We start from the raw sequence: 26557 nt of genomic DNA on the forward strand, positions 1-26557 counted from the left end.
ATGACTTCTAAGGCAAAAATTGAGGCCGAAAAACAACTCCGAGACGCTGAACACAGGCGAGAGATGGAAAAAAACAAAAAATCAGAAAGCAGGAAATAGAAATCACTCCTCATCCGAGAGAGCATACAGGCAGACAGCCCAGAACAAAAGACTCACACAGAAAAAACCCTCCACCCAGAGTTGAAAAAATCCTGTTTCCTGATTGGTCCTCTGGTCAGGTGCTTCAGGTGAAAGAGATGTTAACCCTTAGCTATCTGTTTATGACAGGGGTGTCTCTCCCCACCCCAGTACCCTCACTCTTGGTTTCCTCCTCTCCTCCCCCACCCTCCCCCGCCGCTCTGAAGTGTCCATCGTGGTCGTCGGATTGGCAGTGGGGTCACCCCCAAGTATCGCGTCCATCTCCTTGTAAAAATGGCAGGTCATGGGGGCAGCGGCGGTTTCCCTCGTGGGCTTTGCAGTAGGCACTCCGCATCTTTTTCACTTTAACCCTGCACTGCACCGTGTCCTGGTCATGGCCCCTTTCCAGCATGGCCCTTGATATCTGCCCATAGGTATCGTAATTCCTACGGCTGGAGCGCAGCTGTGACTGCAGAGCTTCCTCCCCCCCCCCCCCAAACACTGATGAGGTCCAGCAACTCGCCATTGCTCCATGCTGGGGGTTGTTTGGCACGTGGAGGCATGGTCACCCGGAAAGATTCATTGATCGCACTCCACACCTGGCTGAGCAAACAGGAAGGGGATTTTTAAAATTCCCGGGGCATTTAAAGGGCGGGTCACCTGAGGCCAGGGCAGTAGAGTGCAGACTGATGAGCAGAGTGGCTGAACAGGCATTCTGGGATTCCTCCGAATACCTCTGGAGGCCAATTACAGCGCTTTTGGTGGCCACACTGGCAGAGCAGCGCTGCATCACCAGCACTGCAATCGTTATACCCCAGGCAGAGCAGGGGTACAGCCAGCGCTGCAGCCAGGGAGATGCAGCGTTGTATGTGTCTTGCAAGTGTGGACGGTGAGTAAGTTGCAGCGCTATAAAGCCACCAGCAGTGCTGCAACTCTCCAGTATAGCCAAGCCCTTTGTGTGTGGGGTGGGTATGTAGAAGATTCATTTCTGCTCTTCAGAAGTCCTCACTTGAGGATAGCTCTCTCAAAGACTCTGCACTTAAAGCTGGTGTGGATTCCTTATAGGTAATGTGGATTCGGCATTGAACCTTGTATTCCTTTCCTTTTTTGTGTTCTCTGCAGCTACATGGTAGTTACAAGCCAAGATTTAGATTATACTAAAGGAGTGGATGGGCAGATTAGCAGTGTTGCTTTTAAAGAAATGAGTTGTATGAGTAGATGTAAGCAGTCAAACTGCTGTTTGTTAATGTAAATAAGGGAGATGTTATCTAAAGCTGTTCTTGTGGGTCAAGGGAGTATAGACAGAGGAGACCTGGCAGTAAGCCCAGTCTCTAAAACAGCATCCAAGTCATTGCATTTGCCCAAGCATGCCATATGAAGTTCAAATGACAGTGGAATTTAAGATGAGTGAAATGATCAGTAAAGCTTAGTAAAATCACAAGCAGGAACAAGCTTTTAACACGCCAGCACTTTATTCCAACTTGAACACATCTGTTCATATGTACTATATACTATTCTTATGCAATATTGTATTGTGGCACTTTTCTCAGCAGTTGAACTTTCCAAAGTTACTTGACCAGGGTCTGACTAAATTTGGAAAACTGCAGAGAACTGCGAGTAGATTTGCAGGCTGTGTTATTGGCTGTACATTTCATTAACTGAAAACAGAACAGCTGGAATGTAATCATGTACAAGGTTGGTTCCATTAAGTATCTCAGTGGCACTGCTTGAAAAGTAACCCCAAATTGAACAAGTTTCAAAGCCTGCTGCCCAAAATTGCTTTTGTGTCCAAGACTGTGTACGTAAGAGAACAGAATATCCACAATTTTAATGTTTTTGCGCATCAGTATGAGAGGCAAACACATTCTTGATTTTCGCTAAATATATTGAGCTTGTTTCCTATTGGTAAAAATTCAGTATTGATGCTTATATTGGTTTGAGAATTTAATTTAGATATCATTCTGGAAACATTTGTTACCTGGTGAGAAGAAATCATCTAAAACAAATTAAATTCAAGGTAAACTTGTATACTATTTCTTAATTTTTTTGTGGAACACGTTAAAAGACGTTGCTCTTATGTGGTTCTGATTTTTTGCACCCCCTGCCCCTCAAAAGTTCAGTATGGTGTCATACTGCAAGCCTTCACATTTTAACTGATGAATATGTAACTCATGGCTTTGTAAAAGATAAAAAATCAGGACAATATTTCATTTCCCTGTGTGGAAAAATAGCCCATGGACTGATTGGATGTTATTGGTTACTGTTAATATGGTGGTATTGTGTGTGATGTACAAGCTCACAAAACGTACATAAACTCACTCTGAGCTTTAGATGATGATAACCTGGATCTTAGGAAAATACTGTACTTGAGGATAGTGGGATGTAACACACTTACTCAAACTTTGGTAATATATGCTTTGACCAGAATCCTTATCTTTCATTAGATGCCTGCCTTTCTGTTTAAGAATTGTTTTAGAATAACGTTGATATATAACTTTGATATGAAATCACTTACATTCTTTGACTTGTTAGGGGGAAAATTGAACGGCTATGTGGATAATAAAAATGTCCGAGCGTAAATTATTGTTGCTCCTTTAGAAAGCTAGAAGGGGAGCACTTTTTTTTCCTAGTACAAAAAAATGATGTGGTACTTTTAGAAGCTATTTTTTTGAATGAGATAACAGGTAGTTGATGTGTATATTTTGTATAGCATTTGGATTTTGAATTCTCTTGTGGTATAAAGGTACTAAAGACAGTAATTGTTCTGAATTAACAATAAAATGAAGTTGCATATATTTCAGCCACTATCAATAACACTTCCGAACAAAATGTTTGAGTGCTTTTGGGATTTGGAAATACCAGAATCTATTTGCTGCCTGTAATTAACTAGTATATTACAGGGATGTTGTATAAACATCTTAAAGACAAGGGCTTCTTTAAGTCTGCTTGAGATAGAGGATTGAGGAGTTTGGAATATGAAGTGATAGCATGATTTAACATTCATTTGGGGTGACTGTATTGCTCATTCGTGACTTTGCCACTTGAGTGTATGCAGGTCATTCCAAACAAGTGCTAAGAAAAGCTATATATTGCCACAGGGTCATATTTTAGAGAAAATATTTAACACTGAAGTAAGCTATTGTATTCCTTCACTTGTAAAGCCAGGTACCTTAAGCTATCTGTACAGGCTTCAGGGTACCAAATATTTAAAAAAAAATGTTGAAACCTCTAGATTTTCTATAAATCAGTGTTGTAACTTTATGGTAAATATCTTGTGGACCTGCAGTGATAGACACAGACCCTGTAATCCGAGTTCTTCAATGGGATAAGGTTTGTGGGTTTGCTTTATGCATAAGAGCTTGATACAGAGGTGGATTATGCTAGTCCTAATTGGCTCCCTTTTGTAGCTTTCTCATAGATTGATATGGAGGAAACTGAATGACCAGTCATTTTGCGCTGCAAACTCTTAATGCTGGAAACATGCTGCAAAGGAAAGCTTTCCTCTTGGCTTGCTTGCCTCCCTCAGTCCCCATGTCTTCTGCCCTATCACTCTCTCTGATTCCTATTTCTAGCTGCTTTGCTCACTCTGCCAGTTGATTAACAAAGTGAAGTTATGATCTTGTTAATTTTTTATTGATGCTTAGCAGCTGCAGAGCTCAGAGCCTCAATACAAGGTCTTAATTCACTTCAGTTCCTCAAAATACACGAGTGTTTTAAGTCTGCCAAACACTGAAGGAAGACTAGAACAGTATTCCTATAAAATGTATTGACCAAAACCAATAATATTAAATTATCATTTTAACAATTTGGATGGATTGGTGGTGTAACTTTTTTCTCCTTCTTTGTTTAAATCCTTTGTCTTGTGCCCTGCCCAAATAGCTGGACTGGGAACAGTTGAGGGTTTTGAATCATATCGTCTTGCCCCTCTCCCATGTTGCGAAGCAACTGCACAATTTCCCTGTTGCTGCTGCTTTGTTCTTAGGGATGGGGAAATAGCTGAAAGATCTTTGTAAATATGCATCTTTCTCCTACCATCTACCCACTGCTTGCTGAGCAGTGAGACAGGCTTCAGAGAGTAGGGAGAAGACAATCCCTACTTTGACTCTTCAAACCTTGCTCTCCTTGTGTAGGAAACTACACGTGTTCAGTTAGCAACATTAATGGATTATTATCACAAGAGATCTGCAAGCTCAGAAAAGTGTGTCACCCCAGCTGTTTTTAAACAAATCGGGAATAGAGGCAGAGATTTAAAAACTTGTTAGTTAAGATGTGATTGTAGCACAGGTAGCTTATACCCATAGTAGCTTTAATATTGCTAGTAGGTGTAACAGTGTAGACATGGTGGCATGGGCTTCAGCATAGGCTAGCAACCCAAGTAAACATATGTCTGTGTTGCAGCTGGAACCAGTATAAACAGACTTACAGTAGCTCAAGCTGAGCTAGAATGCTAAAAATAGAAGTGTGGATATTGTGGTACTAGTGGCCCTCAGGCTAGCTACCTGTATCCCAGTCTCCCTAACATCCTGGGTCTCAGGGCCATCCTGACTCCACCTACAAATAATTCATATTGGCTATACAAGCTCCACGAGACTCCATCTCTCACCCCCTTCTCGTCTTTTAATAGTGTAATGAGTGAGTTGTGAAAGGAGGTGAAAAGCTTGTACCTTTCAGCAGCTTGTGGAGTTGGCAGAGTAAAGGTGTGTGTTTTGACAGGTGTTTGTGGGCATTACTGAAAGAGGGCAGCGTTTTATGGTTGTATGAGAAACCTTAAGTGTGGATTTCTTTGTTTTCAGAAGTTTAAGGTTTTGCTGGGTGGTGGGCGTGGGTGTGTGTATTTGCTATTTAGTTTCCTAGTTTTCTGGATAGGAAAAACTAAATTGTTGGTAGATGTGAGTAGTCGTTTAGGCTGTTGAACATATGTCCGAAAATTTGAATACCGAGCCAGATTAGTCTGTAGTCAGCAATCTCCATGGTATGGTATACTTCTTGCTCTTACACATTCTGTAACCTCTTGATCCAGGAATTACCCAGAACGCACATAGGCAGTGCCCATATTTCATTTCCCTTTTTTTACCTGGCTTGGATGAGACCTTTATCTGTCTCCTCACCAGGGTATTTCCAGCCTGCACAGATCCCTGCCTATACAGGCTATTTTAATATTAAAGATACAGAAAAGAAGGAAAAAAAGTTAAAGCATTTGGAATATCAAGTATTAAGGCTTTCATTTTAACAGCATTTCTTGTTTCCTTTTCCTTTTAGCTGGAGAGAGTTTTAGGAGGACTCGTGTTTAACAGTCTCTTAGATGGTAACTGTCATTTCAGGGAGAAGAGAAGAGATGAGTTGAGATGGGCTGAAGCTGTTGCTGCTGTTGAAGTCTGATCCTGTTTCATCTCAGATGATGTTTAGGATTGACCTGCAGCTCTTAGGGGTGGTGATCTCATCTGAGTACCTCTCTTTTTAGTTCAGTTTGGTGAGAACATCTCTCAGGATCAGGGTGATGAAGGCCCAGGATCCAGGAGATGGTGGGAATGGTAATTATAATGGTGAAACATGATTCAGTAGCCTCCACCTGTTCTTCCTTCCTTTCCCCACAAAGTCTTTCTTCCAGCACCCAAAAAAAAGGATTGGGAAGAATAGCCTATCCCCTCATTCCTTTGTCCACCAGTTAAACCAAATATCTATCATACGAGTTCCACATCTTCCTCTGTTTTTTATCAAACATGATTTTAGTTCTTGAACCATATCAGTAGACCTTATTGTTTAGACTAATTCAATCTGTCTACTTTTTGTACCTTTCTCCATCAGCATAGGTTATTGTGACTTCTTTGAACTTTTACATACTTCACCATTGAAATCACAATTAGGGTAAAGTCTTCAGCCCAGTTATCACTGTATTTGAACCAGATGGCTTCCTTCATGCTGCTGATGTGCCAGTAGAGTCATTGAAAGTACAGAAGAGACAGGCTGTTGGTCCTGAGCAATTGGGAGCAGACATTACAGAGAGAGCCCAGGGTGGAGGGAGTGTGCTCGCTCTGGAGATGGTACGCTTGCAGTTCTGTCAGAGGTGGGGGCTGTGAGAGGAGGGAGCTTACTCATTTGCTTTGTGAGATTGATATGTGTAGTCTGGTCAACAGTAGGATGTGTGATAGGCTTCAATATGCTCAGAGAGGACTGCATCTTTGGAGATTTTAGCTGTTAATTTCAAGCAAATCTTTATTGAGCATGTGCAAACAGCTGTTTTTCAAAGGATTATAATTTATGAAGATCTGCCCCAGTTTTGCTTGGGATGTTAAAAGGCACATCCCTAACACAGGGGCCACCCCCTACCAAATTTCAAGTTTATCCTCCAAAGCATTGGGTTGCTATAGTTCACTTGGATCAGATGATATTCACATGCTTTCTCAAGGAACTCAAATATGAAATTGCAAAGCTACAAACTGTAGTACGTAGCCTATCACTGAAACAAACTTCTGGTCCCAGGTGACTAGAAGGTAGTGTAGTAATGTAATGTCAATTTTTTAAAAAGTTAACCCTGGCAATTAAAGGCCAGTAAGCTGAACTTAAGTACTAGACAGCTTGTTAGAAATTATAGTAAAGAATTATCAGACAAATAGGCAAACATGATTTGTGGGGAAGATTCTAGTTCGGGGTGGCCAGCCTGAGCCTGAAAAGGAGCCAGAATTTACCAATGTACATTGCCAAAGAGCCACAGTAATACGTCAGCAGCCCTCATCAGCTCCCCTACCCTGCTCCCCCTACCCATTGTCAGTCTTGCCGATCAGTGCTTCTCACTCCCTCCCCAACCTCCCAATGGGTGTTTTTGTGGCATGCAGGAGGCTGGGGTGGGGGGAGAGTGGAGGGGAGAGCAAGGGCACTGCAGGCTCAGGAGAGCGGCTGGGAAGGGGTGGAGTGGGGGCAGGGCCTATGGCAGAGCAGTGAGCACCCCCCCAGCATGTTGGAAAGTTGCTGCTTGTAGCTCCAGCCCTGGAGTCGGTGCCTATACAAGGAGGCGCATGTGGCTCCACAGCCACAGGTTGGCCACCTTAGGTCTAGTTGATGGCTTTTGTAAAGGGAAGTATACCTCACCAATCTATTAGAGTTCTTTAAAGGTGTCAACAAACATGTGGATAAGGGTGATCCAGTTGAGATAGTAATATTTGGGTTTTCAGAAAGCCTTTGACAAGTTCCATCACCAAAGGCTCATAAAGAAACTAAATAGTCATAAGATATCAGAGAAAATCCTGTCATGGATCAATGACTGGTTGAAAGATAGGGGAGTAAAAAACGGTCATTTTTCCCGTGAAGAGAGGTAAAGCGCAGAGCCCCCCAAGATTCTGCATTAGGACCTGTGCTTTTTACATATTTAGTAATCTGGAAAAGGGGGTCAAGTGGCAAAGTTTTCAGATACACAATTACTCAGAATAGTTAAGTCCAAGGTTGACTAAAAGAGGTAAAGTGCTCTCACAAAACAGGATGATGGGACAACAAAATGGCAGATGAAATTCAATGTTGATAACGGCAAAGTAATGCACACGGGGAAAAAAAAAACCCAACTACATGTATATAATGATGGGTTCTAAATTAGTTGATACCACTCATGAAAGAGATCTTGCAGTGACTGTGGCTAGTCCTCTGAAAACTGAACTTGGTGCAATGCACAGTAATGGTCAAAAAAGCTAACCAAATGTTAGGAACTATTAGGAAAAATAAAGACAGAAAATAGCATAATGGCATATATAAATAGTAGGGCTGCCAAGCGATTAAAAAAAATCATGATTTAAAAAATGAATAGTGATTAATCACACTTAATAGAATACCATTTATTTAAATAGTTTTGGATTTTCCCACATTTTCAAATATATCGATTTCAATTATAACACAGAGAACAAAGTGATTACAAATATTTGCACCAAAAGAAACTGTTTTTCAGTTTACCTAATACAAGTACTGTAGTGCAATCTCTTTATCATGAAAGTTGAACTTAAATATAAAATTACAAAAAAACTGCATTAAAAATTTTTAAAAAATGTAAAACTTTAGAGCCTACAAGTCTCTCAGTTCTATTTCTTGTTCAGTCAGTCGCTCAGACAAACAAGTTTGTTTACATTTGCAGGACATAATGTTTTCTGCTGCTTGTTCACAATGTCACCAAAAGTAAGAAAAGGTGTTCTCACGGCACTGTTGTAGCCAGTGTTGCAAGATATTTACATGTCAAATGTGTTCGTATGTCCCTTCATGCTTTAACCACCATTCCAGAGGACGTGTCCATGCTGATGACGGGTTCTGCTTGATAACAATCCAAAGCCGTGTGGACAGACATGTTCATTTTCATTATCTCAGTCAGATGCCACCAGCAGAAGGTTGATTTTTATTTTGGTATTTTGGGTTCTGTAGTTTCTGCATTAGAGTGTTGTTCTTTTAAGACTTCTGAAAGCTTGCTCTACACCTCATCCCTCTCAGATTTTGGAAGCCACTTCAGATTCTTAAACCTTGGGTCTAGTGCTGTAGCTATCTTTAGAAATCTCACATTGATACTTTCTTTGCTTTTGTGTCAGATCTGCAGTGAAAGTGTTCTTAAAATGAACACCATGTGCTGGGTCATCATCCGAGACCGCTATAACATGAACTATATGGGGAGTGATGGTAAAACAGAGCAAGGGACATGCAATTCTCCCCCAAGGAGTTCAGTCACAAATGTCGCTAGCGCATTATTTTTTTTTTAAACCAGCGTCATGAGCATGGAAGCATGTCCTCCTGGAATGGTGGCTGAATCAGGAAGGGGCATACAAATGTTTAGCATATCTGGCTGGCATGTAGATACTTTGCAGTGCTGGCTACAAAAGTCCCATGCGAATGCCTGTTCTCTCTGGTGATGTAAATAAGTAGGCAGCATTATCTCAAGTAAATGTAAACAAACCTGTTTGTTTTAGCAATTGGCTGAAGAAGAAGTAGGACTGAGTGGACTTGTAGGCTCTAAAGTTCTGCATTGTTTTGTTTTTGAGTGCAGTTACCTAACCTAAAAAAAATTACGTTTGTAAGTTGCAATTTCAGGATAGAGATTACACTGTAGTACTAGTATGAGGTGAATTGAAAAATACTATTTCTTTTGTTTTCATTTGTGCAATGCAAATATTTGTAATAAGATATAAAATGAGCAGTGTACACTTTGTATTCTGTTGTAATTGAAATCAATATGTTTGAAAATGTAGAAAAACATCTAATATTTAATAAATTTTAATTGGTATTCTATTGTTTAACACTGCAATTAAAATTGTGATGAATTGCGATTAGTTTTTTGGGGTAATTGAGAGTTAACGGAGATTTTAATCGAAAGCCCTAATAAATAGCATATATAAATCCATGGTGTGCACATACCTTGAATGCTGTAACCTGTTCTGGTTGCCCCATCTTCAAAAATGATATAATGAAACTAGAAAAAGTTCAGAGAAGGGAAACAAAGTGATCAGGAGTATGGAACGGCTTCCAGTGGCTTCCACAGGCCTCCTCACCCCGCTCCTCTATCTCTGCAGAACAGGGGTGGGAAACATGACAGAGCTCAGGAGTGGGAGGGAGGGAGCTTGCTTGTGACTGCTGCCTTATCTGCTTTGAGTACCAATCTACTTAAAAGGGCAATGTATGTAAACTATGTCTGTTAGTCTATAAGGTGCCACAGGATTCTTTGCTGCTTTTAATGTATGTAAAGAGGCAACACATCTATGTGTGTATCTCTCTCTCACTCACTCTCACATTCACACTGTCACTCTCACACTGTCACTCTTACTTCTCAACACACTGTTGTTATTACTACTTGATGCTTCCTTCCATGTACATATATTCTTTGTAATTTTATTCTTTCAAAATGCTGTTTTTTGACTGGTCTATGTCTTTCATAATTTTTGTATTTCTTACACACCTCCCAATCAGCTGTTCCTTGGCATGTGTGGGGGTGGGAGGGGGAGAGCAAGGGCATTGCAGGCTCAGAGGAAGGGGTGGAGTAGGGGCAGGGCCTGTGGCAGAGCCAGAGGTTGAGCAGTGAGCACCCCCCGGCACATTGGAAAGTTGGTGCCTGTAGCTCCAGTCCTGAAGTCTGTTCCTATACAAGGAGCGGCATATTAATTTCTGAAAAGCTGCATGTGGCTCCAGAGCTATAGGTTGGACACCCCTGTCTTAATGGGTCATGCCAGGCAACGTTATAACAGGAGGTTTGGTAGAACAGCCGTATAAATTTAACCTGCTTCTGACCCCTGCTTTTCAGCAGCTACTAGGGCCAAATTGTAGATGGAAGGCAGGTATGGATGGGGAGGCAGACTAAGGGAAAATATAGGAAAAGGAGCCTAAGCTAGTCCTGGACCTAAGAGGAGGACATCAACTTGTGGAGAACAACAGGGAGAGAGGAACGTTGTAGGGTGCCAGGAAACTGTGCTCCTTTGTCTAAATTTATGGGGAAAGGGTGGGATGTCAGATTTAGAGTGGATAAAGGGGACCGCAGGTGTGAAAGGGCAGTTGAGATTGTGGGAAACGTAGAGGATTGGTGAGGGACATGTGGAAAGGGACAAGTCTCCATCTACTACTTCCATATCCGGTGTTATTTCATTTGCCTCTGCACATGCCACTCTTGGCTTGCTGATGTCCGCAGGAGAGAACCACTGATTTAGGCCTCATCTGACTGAGCTTGATTTTGTTTTTTGAATGGACCTACCCAATTTTCAACTTGGTGCTTTTTTAAAAAGTAAGAAAGATACCTAGAAAATCCAAGGAGAGTAACAATACATTTTCAACTTTAACTACCAATAAATGTGTTTCAGAGGAGTCCTCTAACACCAGAAAAAGTTCATTTCTTAAAAACTAAACTTCAAGTATAGAAATGAACAGGTGAAGGATCCGGACAGTGTTTTGTGTTTTTTTCATCCCATTTATCCTGAAATTTACTCTTAAAAAACTTGCATAAAATCCTATACAGAGGTTAACAACTATTAGGTAATTAAAGCCTGTTTAATTGCTCAACTTCCAATATACAGTACTACAATATTGCCAACTTCAAGCGATCAAAAATTATGAGTTAGACTCCTTATCCTCCCTCCCCCCCCAAAATCATGAGTTTTTTTTTTTTTTAAAAGATTATATTGTTTTGTAAGTCTGTCTCTTGAATATTGCCCGCTGTTCCAAATGTACTGGATGAGGTGATTTTTGGCTTCTGGTGCAGAGCTCTCACCTCCACATCTGCCCATCTCTTGCCTGGCAATTAATCCTGTCCTCCATCAGTTCTGCCCTACCCAAGCTCTCAATTCAGTTCTTCCAATTCAGTTCACCTCCCAGCATGCACCCCATCTGCTCAGCACCCATCATCAATAAAGCCCTCCCACCCCATCAGCCCCCACTGTCCTCACTTCAGCCCTCCTGCAGCCCATACTAAGGCTCTCATATCCTCAACGCTGCTCCTCTTGGGGTTCTTCACCCTCCCCAGACCTGGGGGTGTGGGAGAGGCTCTCACTTCCTAGGCTGATAGAGAAACCCTTGCTGCCTGGGGCTGACAGCGGGAGCCCTGCAAGGAGAGGTTCCTTCTGTCAGCCCTTGCCACCCGGGGCAGATTGACAATGATTTCTAAGTAATTATTAAACCTGACTCATGATCTCGGGATAGAACTCTCAGATGTCAGGGTTTTCTTAAAAAGAAAACCCTGACATTTGAGAGTTCTATCCCGAGATCATGAGTCAGGTTTAATTTTATTTAATCATGAGATGAGATTTTTTTCTAATTCACAAGATTTGGCATTTCTGGTACTATAACACTAATTGCTACAAAAAAAATTAAACTCTTGAATAGCTACTGCAGTCTGTGTATTCACAGAAATATTCAAATTCATCAACGCCTCACTTACACTGTTAGGTGAACTAAAACTTCAAATCTCCTCATTAATTTTGAAATCTTTACTACACACTTGATAAATATTATTTACAAAAAGTTTCATTGCAACAATGTTTAGGTTGCACGACAAAGAATTTAGAAGTTAGGAAATGCCAGGTTTAAGGTTGTCAGTGCAAACTCAATTCCAGTCCCTTAAAGTCCATACTGTGCACTGAATGAGAGAGGAGATTTGTGTGGGCAAAGTGGGAGTATGAATTAGTAATTAAGTACAGTATCATAATGCATATGCCCAAGGGGGCACACTTAAGGTTCCATGGGCACCTTAAACCTGAGACTGTTTGCAATTGCTTGATATAAAAACTTCCTAGGCCTTTTTGAAGGGGAAGGAATACTGTTCTGTTGTATGCAACTAACATTTGGGCTTTGTTTTTTAAAGATGAAGAATTTTGGTAAAGAGTAATACTGCTTGTGGGATCATAAACTTAATTCCTCTTAAGCCTTAACTTTAACCACTACCATTTTGTCTAAGGATCAATAGCTATAAAATCATGTGATCACATACACAGAAATAAATTAACTTTTACCACTTTAAGAAATTTGATGTATAATCCTCCATTTGACTTCAGTAGGAGTTCTGGCTGAGTAATAGGTGCTTGACTGGAGCCTTGAGGATGATCTGAATTTTATTAAATCATGTAGTTAAATCTGAACTACAAAGATGTGACAGAGTTTTTACACTTCAACATGGGTTGAATCCCTTCTATATATAAAGAATATAGCATAACACCTACTCCATCCTGTCGCTCCCAAAAAAATACAGCTCTTACCATTTGAGGGCAGAACGGATTTTGAGAACTTGCAAATATGTTCAAATTTTTAACAGTGAGTCGCATTAGTGATGTAAAATCTAGTGCATAGCATGTGTGGAACTGGAGAAAGTAAGACAAGTTTCAGAGTGGAGCTAGTTTGGGGTGACCTCAAGGCTCGGGAATGCAAACTGAGTCCAGAGTGCTAGTTCTCAAACTCTGGCCTCAGCACAGAATCCTGGGCACTCAGCGTATGTTATAGTGAGAATTTAAGCTAATTACCTCCAGACTTCATTGCTTTGTGGGCATCATATGAATATTGTAAGTTGACAAGCTACAAGAGACAGATTTCAGCACTCTCTCTCTACTGGTATAGAATGCTAAGAAATTAATACCTAGTAAGAAACATTGCCTTTTTTAACTTAAAGGGCGGAAAAGTTAATTTTCATACCATACATATAAACCAGGAATCAGTCTCTTGTAGTTAAGGTCACTGCATTAATTTTCCACACAATTCATGTTTGTCTGGTTAGATGAGAGAGTAAGGAGAACAATACTCAGTTACAGTTGAAACTATAGCACATTGTCTTTAAAGAATTACAAATCTAATCCAGCGGTTGAACTGAATTTTGTTGAGATCTTTAGCTTCTTGTTCATACCTGTAAGTTCCTCTTTCAGTATATATAGGGTGTTTGTTTTTGTTTTTTTTACAACTGTTTATTGTAGGGTGAAACAGTACTACTGAAACTTCAGAAAAAAAATGTTTCTGTTGGAAATGATGGAAACACTTTGGAGAAAATGTCTGTTCTACTTTGCTCTGAATATACATAAATAGGATTCAGTTTTATACTTCATAATGTTATGAGCTGGATTAAACCTGGTTATGGGTTGAGTTAAAACCTCATTGAAATTGATTTGTGAATCTGTCGTTCACTTAAACTGTTTGTGAGACAGTTAAGGTGCCTACCACTAAAATAAGGGCTAGTAGATCCTGCCCAGGAATTTTGGATTGTGTGGGTGGAATAGCTTTTACTGAATTATTTTTGGTAGGTGTGTATGTGAGGGAGGCAGAACACGCAGACTGAAGACAGACAAGGACAGAAAGAAGATTAGAGGCAAGAAAGCCAAGCAGTTGCCTGTGAGCAGAGTGTGACCCTGGAGAGAGAGAGAGAGAACACTTCTGGATCTGGTGTGTGTTAGAGGCTTGGGACTATAAGCTAAGAAACTACTACTTTTGTTCTTGATTCCACCTGTGCTCAAGCAGGCCTTTGTACGTTCTTCATAAGTGAACAAGATTGCATCATAGAAAATACTGAATTCCATCAATTTCTACTTCCAGGTGGAGTGTGCCCAAAGTCCCTGAACTTTGAGTAGCCACTCAGATTGAAAAGGGACAACAGAAACACTTTTCGTTCATTTTTAAAAAAGCATGGTGGCCCAAAATGTTTCACTTCTGTGACAAAGTTCCTCCTCTACCTTGGTGGGTCCTGCGCTTATTGGCAGATTTGCTCACCTCAGTGATCTCCCCCAAGTCTGGATCAACTCCTCCTGTGTCTGATCAGGAGTTGGGAGGTTTGGGGGGAACCCAGGCTCACCCTGTACTCCAGCTTCCAGCCCAGGGCCCTATGGATTTGCAGCTGTCTATAGTGCCTCTTGTAACACTGTGTGACAGCTACACCTCCCTGGGCTACTTCCCCAAGGCCTTCTCCAAACACCTTCTTTATCCTCACCACAGGATCCTCTTCCTGGTGTCTGATAATGCTTGTACTCCCTAGTCCTCCAGCAGCACACCCTCTCAGTCTCAGCTCCTTGTGTCTCTTGCTCCCAGCTCCTCACACACACTTCCTCCCCTCTGGCTCCTCCCCCCCTGACTGGAGTGAGCTCCTTTTTAAACCCAGGTGCCCTGATTAGCCTGCCTTGATTGGCTGCAGGTGTTCTAATCAGCCTGTCTGCCTTAATTGGTTCTAGCAGGTTCCTGTTTACTCCAGTGCAGCCCCTGCTCTGGTCACTCAGGGAACAGAAAACGACTCACCCAGTGACCAGTATATTTATCCTCTACGAGAGTCCTGCACCCCACTGGTCTGGGTCTGTCACGCTTCCTTTTATATTTGATGTCACAGTTGTAACTCTGTCACATGGATTTTATTGCCATAGGCTTGGATTCCTTTTTTATTGCTGTTTTAGTAGAAACCACGTTTTGCTGAAGTTTGTACAGGAAATTATGGCAGGATTTTAGTGTGAACAGTTTCAAAAAAGAGAAGTGAGATATATGCAGACAAGGAGAAACTCTTTTTTGAAGAAATCATCTGATCCGTTAACGTAAAACACAATCTGCATGAGCATGCTCTTCTCTCAGCAGTGTCTTCTTCCTGTGAAACTGGAATAAAGAACTAAAATGTGATCACCAGTGTTTTGGCAAATATACATGCTGCAGTATCAGAATGTTATAAGGAAATGTCTGTCCACCCTGTCTTCAGACAGGACAAAGGGTGTATCAAATGCCAGGATTTTTTTTCCCTTCAAGCTGTATAGCTAACTTTTCCTGTCTCCTTGTAAGGCTCTTAGTATTTTTCTTACCACCATATTAAGCAGGAACCATTGCTTCTCTGCAAACAGTGTGTTGTGTTTGGATTCCCTGGGTGAAGTTCTGACCCAGTTGAAGTCATTGTGAGTTTTACCCTTGACTTCAGTGAAGCCAAGATTTCTTTCTCTGTTAGTTAGTAGTTGAATTTGAAACCTTGTAACTTCTGCATATACCTAAATAACACCTTTACTAAATTTATTCATGACTAGGTGTTCAGTTAGATGTTTCTTCTTAATAAACTGATCATAAACTGTGTGAACGTATTTCTGTCTTTACATTTCTACAGTACCCCGTCCCCTGTAAGATTGTCAGGAGCCTATAAAAGGAACATGCTATCTGACGAAGTGGGTATTAACCCACCAAAGCTCATGCTTCAATACATTTGTTAGTCTATAAGGTGCCACAGAAATCTTTGCCATGCCATCCTTGTGTACCCCTTTGTGACCAGTGAGTGAACACCCTGCAATAACTTTCTGGATTGGGTCATTAAACAAGACATTTATGTATCTAACAGCACCGCCTTTTGAGTGTCTTATTGACAGAAATGTCAACTGAAATAGAAGAGATCTTCGCCCAGACTTCTTAGTGGGGAGGCATACTTGGTTGCAACTTGTTCCACCTGAGTTTCCGTTTCACCTCTAGCCCCTGTACCCTAAAGGCACTCTGAATTTTGACTGCTGGAGCCAGGTCTTCTGCAAGGCCATCCTGCCAGCTGCAGTTCTTCTCCAGACAGCATGCAGCTCCTTATTGGCTGAGCCTACAGTCATGCAGGAATTTGGAAGGTCCCTCCCTAAGTTGCTTTCCTAAGGTATTCTCCTACTTTGTTCTTTGGGAGTTCCTCTCTCTATGGGTACTGTCCTCTAGCTGAGCTGTGAACCATTTATGAGGTCCAGATTTTCATTAGTCAATTAGGGGCCAGCAAGCTACTTACGCAGTTGTAATTACTTACAAGTGATCAGAGAGAATTTTTTTCCATAAAGAAGCCCATCATGGATGGAATGGGTGCTGCTTACTCTTAAAGGGGCCAGCCATCCTGTGATAGTTAAGGCTAAGTTTTTGTCATGGATATTTTTAGTAAAAGTCATGAACAGGTCATGGGCAGTAATGAAAAATTCTTAGAAGCCATTGACCTATCACTGACTTGTACTAAAAATACCCATGACAAAATGGGAAGCTGGGGCAGCTGGGAATGCCCCCTGCTGGCAGGTTCCCCCTGCTGTGGCCTGCAGCTCCCAGCTGATGCTGGTTGAAGTCACAGAGGTCTTCGAAAGTTACGGATTCTGTGACCTTGTGACTAAATCGCAGTCTTCGTGATAGTCTATAAGAAGGTATATGTATGTCAGGGGTTCTTAACCTTTTTCTTTCTGAGGCCCCTCACAACATGCTCCAAAAACTCCAGGGCCCAGCAGCAGAATGGGGGCTCTGGGTGGTGGGGGTGGGGCCACCTCAGGCATACGTGTAATTTGACTTCTATATTGCAGGGTCTGGGGAGGGAGCGCCACCTCCACCCCATGAGTCACCTCAGCAAGCCCGCTGACTGTCTTGAGGGGGGCACAGCCAAAAATTATAACTCAAAGGGGGGAGAGGGCCCTCAGCTCAAAAAGCCTGAAAACAACTCAGGGTGCAGGGAGGGGGGTAGCTAGGGTCTGTGTGCAGATGAGGGAGGAGGGGTAGCTCAGAGAGAGGGGTAGCTGGGGCTGTTTGCAGATGGGGCGTAGCTAGGGGCTGTGTGCTGGGAGGACTCCCCCTGCGGTAGCTGCTCCCCGATGGCTCTGCCAGCCGTGGAGCCGGATCCTCCTGCCCAGACAGCTCTTACCGGCTGCGTGAGCAAGGAGGGCTGGGAGCGGAGGAGCAGCTTCAATCCCCTGCACCGAGCAGCAGCAGGAGATAAGGGAATGCCATGGCTGCCTGCTCCATGGCACCAGCCAGAGCAGCAGCTGTCTTGGACTGCTTGGCTCTGGCTTCCCCCCTACAACCTGGATGGGGGTGGGGGGGGGAGGAGGAGGAGGAGGAGGAGTGTGTGTGGCGGAGCTGCCCCAGGACTGCCCTGCTCTTGCACTGTAGTTTGGGGGGAGCAACACCTATGTCCCCCATCTCTGCCCATGGGCTCAGGGCTTCAGCTCCACAGGGATCACCAGGACTTGGGGCTCTGGAATTCAGTCCTGCTATTCCTATCTTCAGCCCCGCGGGGGTCCCCAGGGATCAGGGCTTCAACCCTTTGGTTCCTGGCTTCAGCTCCGCTGGAGGTGCTGGGGCTTGGGCTCGGGTTTTAGCCATGGGGCCCTACCCTGAAAGGGTTCGTCGACCCACTGTTGAAAACCAGTGGTCTAGACTGCAAAAGTGTGCTGAACTAGTTTAAGTCTGTGCCAGCCTAGGCTTCTGGCATGAGCAGAGCAAGTTAGCTATCATGATTAATACGAGTTTTAACCATGTGGTGTGGAGACAATGTCTAAAGCAGGGGTTCTCAAACTGGGGGTTGGTACCCCTCAGGGGATCAGGGGTCATTACATGGGAGTTTGTGAGCTGTCAACTTCCACTCCAAACCCCACTTGCCTCGAGCATTTATAATAGTGTTAAATATATTAAACAATGTGTTTAACTTATTAGGGGATGTTGCACTCAGAGGCTTGAAATGTGAAAGGAGTCTGCAGTAAAAAAGTTGGAGACCCGCTGGTCTAAAGCCATTCATGATGGGAACTGATTATAAACAGGGCTTGAAGAAAGTTATAGAAGAATCAACTTCAAAGTGGTTTTTTGTTTTGTTTTTTTAGGCCATAATTTTTTTATTTGATGTAAGGTTTTCTGCGTACCTTGGGAATGGATGCTAATGTACATTTCTAAATAAACCAACTTGCCCCTTTCTTTAAAAGGAATTTTTAAAAATTATCTGTTCCTTTCATGACCATGCTGTGAGAACAAAGATTTTTACAAAGATGGTTGATTTTCCATTTTTTGAATGTTTGTCTGTAATAGAAGCAGCGGAGGGGAATCTGGGTGACCAGAGTATATTTTATGTCTTCTGATGGAAAACGGTAAATGTTACAAGAGTTTCATTCAACATATCAATCTACCTGTTCTTCATCAATTTAAGCTTGCAATTTTTTTTTGAATATTAAACCATAACACATTCTGTTATAATACTGAGGTTATGATATTTGGACCCTTTGTTTAGCTACTGATATTCATATTGTATGCTGAGTTTTTCTTAAGTATTAAACATCATATGTGGGGAGGAGGGTGTTCAAAAGAAATTCTCTAAAGCTTTGACTTCTGACCATCCAAGTATATAACAGATACTCTGAAGTATCTACTGCACTTCTGCCTTCCCTACCCCACACCTACTCTAAGTGATTTTCTTCTGCTGCTGATAGATGTAGGCCATACCAGCAGAGAAGCATGTGGTCTTGAGAGCTTCAACAATAAGGAGCATGCACTTGTACATCCTCCTCCCACATATATACTGTTCCTGCCTTCTCCCTGAGTGTGATGAACCTCTACCATTTACGTTCCCCCAGTCCCTTCAATGGGATTCTGGGCATGGGAGAAAGAATGAAGATTCCTTACCCACTGTCAGCTTTTGGTACTCGGACTTCATGAAATGAACTTTCCCTCCTCTCTGCTGCATGGATATTTTTGGAGGGGGATGGAGGGTGGAAATAGTGGGCCTCATACTTTGATATATTTTTTGACCCTTAGAGACAAGGCAGCATCATTCTGAGACCAACTGTCGATACCTAAATGTCTTGATTGCAGTCAGCTGCAGAGCTGTATGTTGATTCTGGGTCTTCAGCCCTATAAACTTCTTCCACTTAATGTGGGTAACTGACAGCAATAATATAGTAGATTCTCTTTTGTGGGCCAACATTAGAGGAGGATGAGAGACACTTAGTGAGTTTCATAGATATTTGCTGACTTCAGAAGAATTGAGAGACTGGAATTTTGTTGCATTCTAGGTTCTGGACAGGGGGCGAACTCTAGTGGTCATATCCTTCTGCCACTCTTCTCCCACAAAGGCTGACCCCTTCTAGTGCGTCCCTGTCCTATCTCACTATGCATGCTTTTGCTGAAAACTGTAAACTTGATGACACTCATGTTTTGCCTCACTTTTTTTGTTTCTGCTTTGTTGCATTTTCTCTGAAGATAGTCCTTGCTTTGAAGTTGAGAAGTCTGTTGATAAGTCAATCTGTGGCGCACCTAGCATAATATTAAGGTGCCAAGAGTAAGAAGTAAAATTACTTGAAAGGACTGTTGGGGACACAGTTGCTTGTGTAATTTCACTGAGTGTTCAGATTGATGTGGGATGTGCATATGACCCAAAAATCCCTCTTTCCCAGTTTCAGGCTTGCAACTCAGTTTTTAGAGCAGGGGTGGGCAAACTACGGCCCAGGGGCCGCATCCGGCCCTTGAGCTCCTGCTGGATAGTGGAATCTGAGGCTTGGCTTGCTCTGGTGCTCTAGCCGGGGAGCAGGGTTGGTGGCTTCCCTCACTCCATGCGTGCCATGGCACTGCATTGTTCCTGGAAGCAGCGACAGGTCCCCTCCCCGGCTCCTACGTGCTGGGACAGCCAGGGGGCTCTGCATGCTGCATCTGCCCCAAGCACCACCCCTGCAGCTCCTGTTGGCCAGAAACCATGGCCAATGGGAGCTGCAGGAGCAGTGCCTGCGGACAGGGCACCGCAGAGAGCCTCCTGGCTGCGCCTCCGGATAGGAGCTGTGGGGGGGACATGCCGCTGCTTCTAGGAGCTCCTTGAGTTAAGCATTGCCTGGAGCCTGCACCCCTGACCCGCTCCAGTCCTCAGAACCCTCATTCCCCAGCCTACCCCAGAGCTCGCACCCTTAGCCAGAGTGCTCACTTCCTCACCCCTGCATCCCAACCTCCAATTTTGTGAGCATTCATGCCCCGCCATACAGTTTTCATACCCAGATGTTGACTTGGGGCCAGCCACAGCAGTCGCTGCAAGAGCAGCTCTGCAGCCAGCTGCTCTGGCAGCCCTGGGCAGCTGGCCCCAGGGACCCCCGCAGCAGCTTCCAATGCAGCTGGCCCCTAGGTTCCCCCATTACGGCAGCAGCCAGAACAGCTGTGGGGCCCCCCGGGGCTACCCCATCCTGGGAAACCCCCCCCCCCCGGCTTGCACACCTCCTGGCAGCATCCTCCACCCCCCATAGTGTGCAGCACCCTCCCTCTCCCCTCCAAGCTTCAATCATGAGTAAAAGTCATGGACTGGTCATGGGGCTGGGATTTTTTTTTGTTGTTTTTTGTTTTATTTTTTTTGCTTGTGACCTGTCCATGACTTTTTATTAAAAATACTCCTGATTTGAATCGTAGTCTTAGCCATGCATTATTGAAGTTGGAGTCGCCACTGGTAAATTCACTGCTTTTATATGCTCTTATTGGAGTAGATAAAATAACACTGATTAGTGGCTCAGTTTTCAAAGGATGCAGTAGTCACTATTAGGAAATTAATGTAGTTATAACTGTTGAGTGACTGTTTTAATTATCATAGTTGTCACAGGGGAAATAACCATTTTTTCTTGGTGCAGGCTTATTTCTGCCATCTTCCTCCCACCCCACCCTTTCACGGTATGCTTTAGCTCGCTTGCTTATATTCTTGGTGCTTGCCTTCATCTTAGTCTTGTCTCACTTCATCTGTTTATACTGCTTCCAGCAGTGGCACTGTTATAGAGGTTGGAAAGCTTTGGGAGAAAGTAGGGTGGGGAGGTTGCATACAGCTGTGTTCTGTGCCACCTGAAACAGCAGATAAAGAGCTGGAGTTGATACTTTTCTCTGCAGTCTAGCCCTGTAGGATCTGGCCAATAGCAGGAAAAAGGAAATTGCAGTGAGGGAAGCTCAGAGGGAATTTCAGCCTGGAGGAGGATGCTAAATTCATTTCACTCTTTACATATATTGGGAGAGGATGGCATCAGGGTGAATCAAGAAGTGTGTTTTTTGGTGGGGGCGGAGAAATACTCCTCAACCTCCAGTAATTGTGTTCCTCTGCACCTCTCTGAGCAGGAGCAGCAGCAGCAGCTGGTAATTGGAGGCTTTCCTTAGCAGAAGAATAGCAACAGATGGAAAGTTCCAGTGGTAACAAGCAGGAGAGAAAGCCTTGTAGCCCACTCTAATGCTTCTTGCTGATGGAGCTTCTCCAGTGCGGAGGAGGGGGATGGGAGAAGTTGGCATAGAACTGAAGGAAGCAACTGCTGACTATCATTACAGGGCTTACATGCCACAGCTTTTATTTCTGCCCCGTTTTAATGAACAGCTTTTATTGACTCTTGGAGGGACTAGAGTTGGAAAACTTCAGTCTGAAAACGATAAAGGTTGAGGAAGGATTTCTGGAATAGAAGTGCTCAGGAAATCTCAATTACAAACAGCCAGAAAGCGTTCAATTACAGGTTGATATATAGATCAACCTATAATTGAACGTTTTCTGGCTGTTTGTAATCTGTACACACAGGTATGACTCATGAACATTTTCTGTCACTGTAGTATTCTAATTTTAAACATGGTAAATGTTGCTAAGCGTGCTATTCTAATACTTTTAATAAATGTATTTTATGGAAAGCTGGACTGCACTAAAGTGAAATCTCTTTGTACACTAACGAGGAGAGCAAATTTATTGGAAAAAATGCAGGAAGTTAAATGTATGAATTAAGTAATGAAGTGACTGTTTGTAAAACTTTCAGTGTTTTATGGAAAATACATTTGAAAATAGATTGCAATACAAAGATTTTTATCTGTATTTCAGGGTATAAATATGTAACCTGTTTTCAAGTGTACAGAGTCAATATGTATCATTAAAATCACTGCTATGCAATGTCTTTTTTTTATTAAAATATTGCCACTTTATAACGGGTATCTAAAAAATCTGAAATAGATTAAGGCTGTAAAATTTGTTTGAGGTGTTTAGTGGGAAAGCTGGAGAGCATTCATTACCCTGGGAATTGCCTAGAATAACTAATAACTATCAGACAAATAAGTGAAACTTCATATACAACATACTACACTCTGACTCTTTTCTTTGCTTCTTTTTTCAGATCTTGAACCAGATGATTGTGCATCCATATACATCTTTAATGTAGACCAACCACCATCCTCCGTAAATCAGCCAATTTGTATCCCTCACCATGGATTGCAGTCACACTCCTCTCCTCTGTCTCCACCAACCAGACTGCAGGGTCATAAAAACTATGAAGGAACTTGTGAGGTACCAGAATCCAAATACAGTCCACTAGGTGGACCCAAACCCTTTGAGTGCCCTAGTATTCAAATTACATCTATCTCTCCTAACTGTCATCAAGGGATTGAAGCTAGTGAGGATGAATTGCACACAAATGGCCCAGAAAACGAATATATGGAAAGGCCTTCAAGGGACCACCTGTATCTTCCTCTTGAGCCATCATACAGGGAATCATCCCTTAGCCCAAGCCCTGCCAGCAGCATTTCCTCCAGGAGCTGGTTCTCAGATGCTTCCTCTTGTGAGTCTATCTCTCATGTTTATGATGATGTAGACTCAGAGCTGAATGAAGCTGCTGCTCGATTTACCCTTGGATCTCCTTTGGCATCTCCTGGTGGTTCTCCAAGGAGTCCAGGGGATGAATCTTGGCAGCAGCCTTATGGATTTGGGCACGCCCTGTCTCCTAGACAATCTCCTTGTCATTCTCCTAGAACAAGTATTACAGATGAAAATTGGCTAAACCCTAGACCAACATCAAGGCCCTCATCGAGACCTACATCCCCCTGTGGGAAGCGACGACACTCCAGTGCAGAGATTTGTTATGCCGGCTCTCTCTCTCCTCACCATTCTCCAACTCCATCACCTGGCCACTCTCCCAGGGGAAGCATAACAGAAGACACATGGTTAAACACTTCTCTCCATAGTGTACAAGGTCTTAGTCCTGGCCTTTCACCATTTCAGTGTTGTACAGAGACTGACATCCCTCTTAAAACAAGAAAGACTTCTGAGGATCAAACTGCAACCCTATCAGGAAAAATAGATTTCTGTTCTGAAGAACAGGGTAATTTATCACCATCCCTTGAAACTGCAATAGATGATTGCTCTGGATCTCAACATGCATTGAAAAAGGATTTGCCTGGTGACCAATTTCTTTCTGTTCCTTCGCACTTTACTTGGAACAAACCAAAGCCTGGCCATACGCCTATATTTCGGTAAGTGGTATAAAAATGTAGGAGTTTTTCACTTTTCTGAGTGTGTTACAGATGTTTAATGTATTTATATCTCGACGCGTTATGAGCCTTTTCAAAGACAATTCTATTAGCAATCTGAATATTATAATTAGAAAAAAGTTCATTGGAACCACCAGATTTGCTTTGTTGTTAAAATATTCTAGCTACATTATAATGCAGTAATTATTTAGGCTCATATACTTCAATTTGTTGAATGTGAGCAGACTGTTGTCCTTGCACAGAACCCCATTGAATCAAATGGCGTTTCACAAGGACAAAGCAGTTCACCGCATGCAACTTGTGAGATTCAGGCCTTAAATTATAAGTTGTTCAAGGAAGAAATACTCTATTCCTATTCCCAGTGCTTAGTGCATTTGGGAGCAATAAATTAGTAGTAGTAACCTAGAAGAGCAATAAAATAGTAAATATGGCTAAGCAAGAGTGATAGGCATATGAAGAGACACAAGATGGATGAGATACCATCTTTGGACCAATGTCTGTTGGTGAGAGAGACAAGCTTATGAATCTCACAGAGCTCTTCTTCAGACCAGAAGTTGGTCTAATCAAAAATATACCTCACCCACATTGTATCTCTAATAGACCTATAAAGGCATACAGTTTATTTGTATAGAGCTGTTTTATTTTAAATTCAGTTTCCACTTCTTTTATTCATTTGTTTTGCTGGAATCCTGACGCGTGGGTGTATCTGGTTATTTTCCACAATGCCACTTTGAAGTCTGTGCAAACCGAAGTAACTGGTGGTTGCTGTTGTTTGTTTGCAGTCTGTTTAGCTACAGAAGCGGATTGGCATCTCCTCAGTGCGTCAGCACAATTGACATGTACAGTCTCTTCCCCTTCTGCCCTGTTTTTCTGCGGTTTTTTGTTTTTCTGTATAAAAATAGAACGCTAAGAAATAATGTCTTTCCCCCTCCCCACTCCTCTTCCTTACTCCCTACTCAGTAGAAGGCTACATACTGCTCAGGGTGGAGGGATGGTATCCATTCATGGCTTTGTGGAGCATAGTCTTATGATCTTATGTCTGATAAGAAATGCTTGGATAAGTGGGCTTCTGGCTGAACATGCAGGTGTAGACATTTATGCAAGTCACTTGGGGCATCTTTCACAGAGCTGCTCACCACTTTATCTGCAGCTGTTGGTGGATATTTTGAAGTGGAGTGGGCGCAGGTGAATATAGGGTTAGGTAGCATTCTCTGGTCCTACTCAGTGGGCTAGTCCGATGCCTCTCCAAGAGGGTCAAGGTACCTCTCAAGATACAAATGTACCTCTTTCCCTTGATCACATGTAAAATGGTCAGGGAGAGGGGCTCTCACAAACATCCATAGATGTACAGACCTCAAGATTACCTCATCTCACAATCACAGCTCTTCTAAGATGTTCTAGTTAATCTCTCCACCATTCAATAATGTACATCTGACACGACTGAAGTGCAGTGCATGCAGATAATGCCCAGTGGCTATGGCCACCTCTAGGAGGGCACAGTTAGGATTGTGTGGGTATGTACCTTTAAACGATGTATTTCCTGATTTTCAGATATTTTGTTTTACTGCATTCAACATTCTGGAAGGACATGATATAACTGGTTAACCTTAGCTCTTCATTACTGACAAAAACTTTTGTTAAACATATGGCTATGGTTATAAGTGAAATGAGTCTGTGGCTGGTTCAACTTATTATTTCATATTCAGGTTCATTGGCCCACGATGGGTTTCCAGTTGTTTGGTGCTTTGAGGCAGAATCAGACTTGTCCGTTAGTGACAGAGTGCTAAGACCTTCTAACAGCAAAACTAGCCAGTTTGTTCTGTTTCCACAGCTGCCAGAGGTGAAAGTAAGCTTGTCTGGTACAGTGTGCCGGACCGCACCAGCTGCCTGCAGTGGCCCAGAGCCCTTCAAATCCTGCCTGCGGCTCCGGCAGCCGGGCTGGGGCTGGAATTTAAAGAGCTCGGGTCTCCCTACAGCAGCAGGAGCTCCGTGGCCTTTAAATCCCGGCCCTAGCCCGGCAAAGCTCGGCGTTCCCCATGGCGGCCAGAGCCCTGGCCCCTTTAATTTTCTCCTGAACCCTGGGGGGCTCCCAGCCACCTCTTCAGCTGGGAGCTCCTGGTTGATTTAAAGGCCCTGGGACTCCCAGCCACAGCTGGCGCCCTAGGGCCTTTAAATCTTGAGACCACTCCTCTTCCACTTGAGGCCACACCCCCTCAGGACTCCGGCTGTACCGGTAAGTCCTGTAAGTTACTTTCACCCCTGACACCTGCATAGAAAGATTCCGGACCACTGCTGCAGAGCACTTACTTTCAGAATTTGTATGTTAAAAATAGTCTTTCTAAAGCTGGATACCTTTCAACTTGACACACAAACGTGAGAATTTAAATGACTTCAACTGAATTTCATTCTGAGTTAAATGAGGATAAATAAAGGAAGCAAGAAGTATAAAGTGCTCCTCAGAGTATCTCCAGATTTTCATTGAATGGGAGTTATTCTTTTCTGTTCCCAATGAGAGAGTTTTCACTTCTCAGAGAGCATATAGAACAAGGGTGGGCAAACTTTTTGGCCCGAGGGCCACATCTGGGTGGGGAAATTGCATGCAGGGCAGGCGGTTGGGGTGTGGGAAGGGGTACAGAGTGCAGGAAGGGGCTCAGGGCAAGGGGTTAGGGCAGAGGAGGGTGCAGGATGTATGAGTGGGCTTAGGGAAGGGAGTTGGCGTGCAGAAGGGATGCAGCGTGCAGGGAGGGGTGCAGAGTGTTGGGGGAGCTCAGGGCAGGGAGTTGAGGTGCAGGAGGGGTTCAGGCTTTGGCCAGCACCACTCACCTGGAGCAGCTGCAGGGTGGCAGCGTCACACACCAGTGCCCAGGCAGACTCCCCCTGGCCCCATGCCGCTCCCGGAAGCGGATGGCACCACGTCCCTGTGGCCCCTGGGCAAGAGAGGGCAGAGGGCTGTGTGTGCTGCCCTTGCCTGTGGTACTTCCCCCGAAGGTCCTATTGG

General features: G+C 43.2%; 1 protein-coding gene across 1 annotated transcript in view; it reads left to right on the plus strand.

Moving 5' to 3' along the window:
- NFATC3 (nuclear factor of activated T cells 3) overlaps positions 1-26557 on the plus strand; it is a 163994-nt gene that overhangs the window by 15981 nt on the left and 121456 nt on the right. The window contains 1 exon segment of the mRNA XM_050922682.1: positions 22410-23541. Coding sequence (XP_050778639.1) covers positions 22410-23541 — 1132 coding nt within the window.

This window comes from Gopherus flavomarginatus, chromosome 14, assembly GCF_025201925.1.
Source record: "Gopherus flavomarginatus isolate rGopFla2 chromosome 14, rGopFla2.mat.asm, whole genome shotgun sequence".
NCBI classification, from domain to species: Eukaryota; Metazoa; Chordata; order Testudines; family Testudinidae; genus Gopherus; species Gopherus flavomarginatus.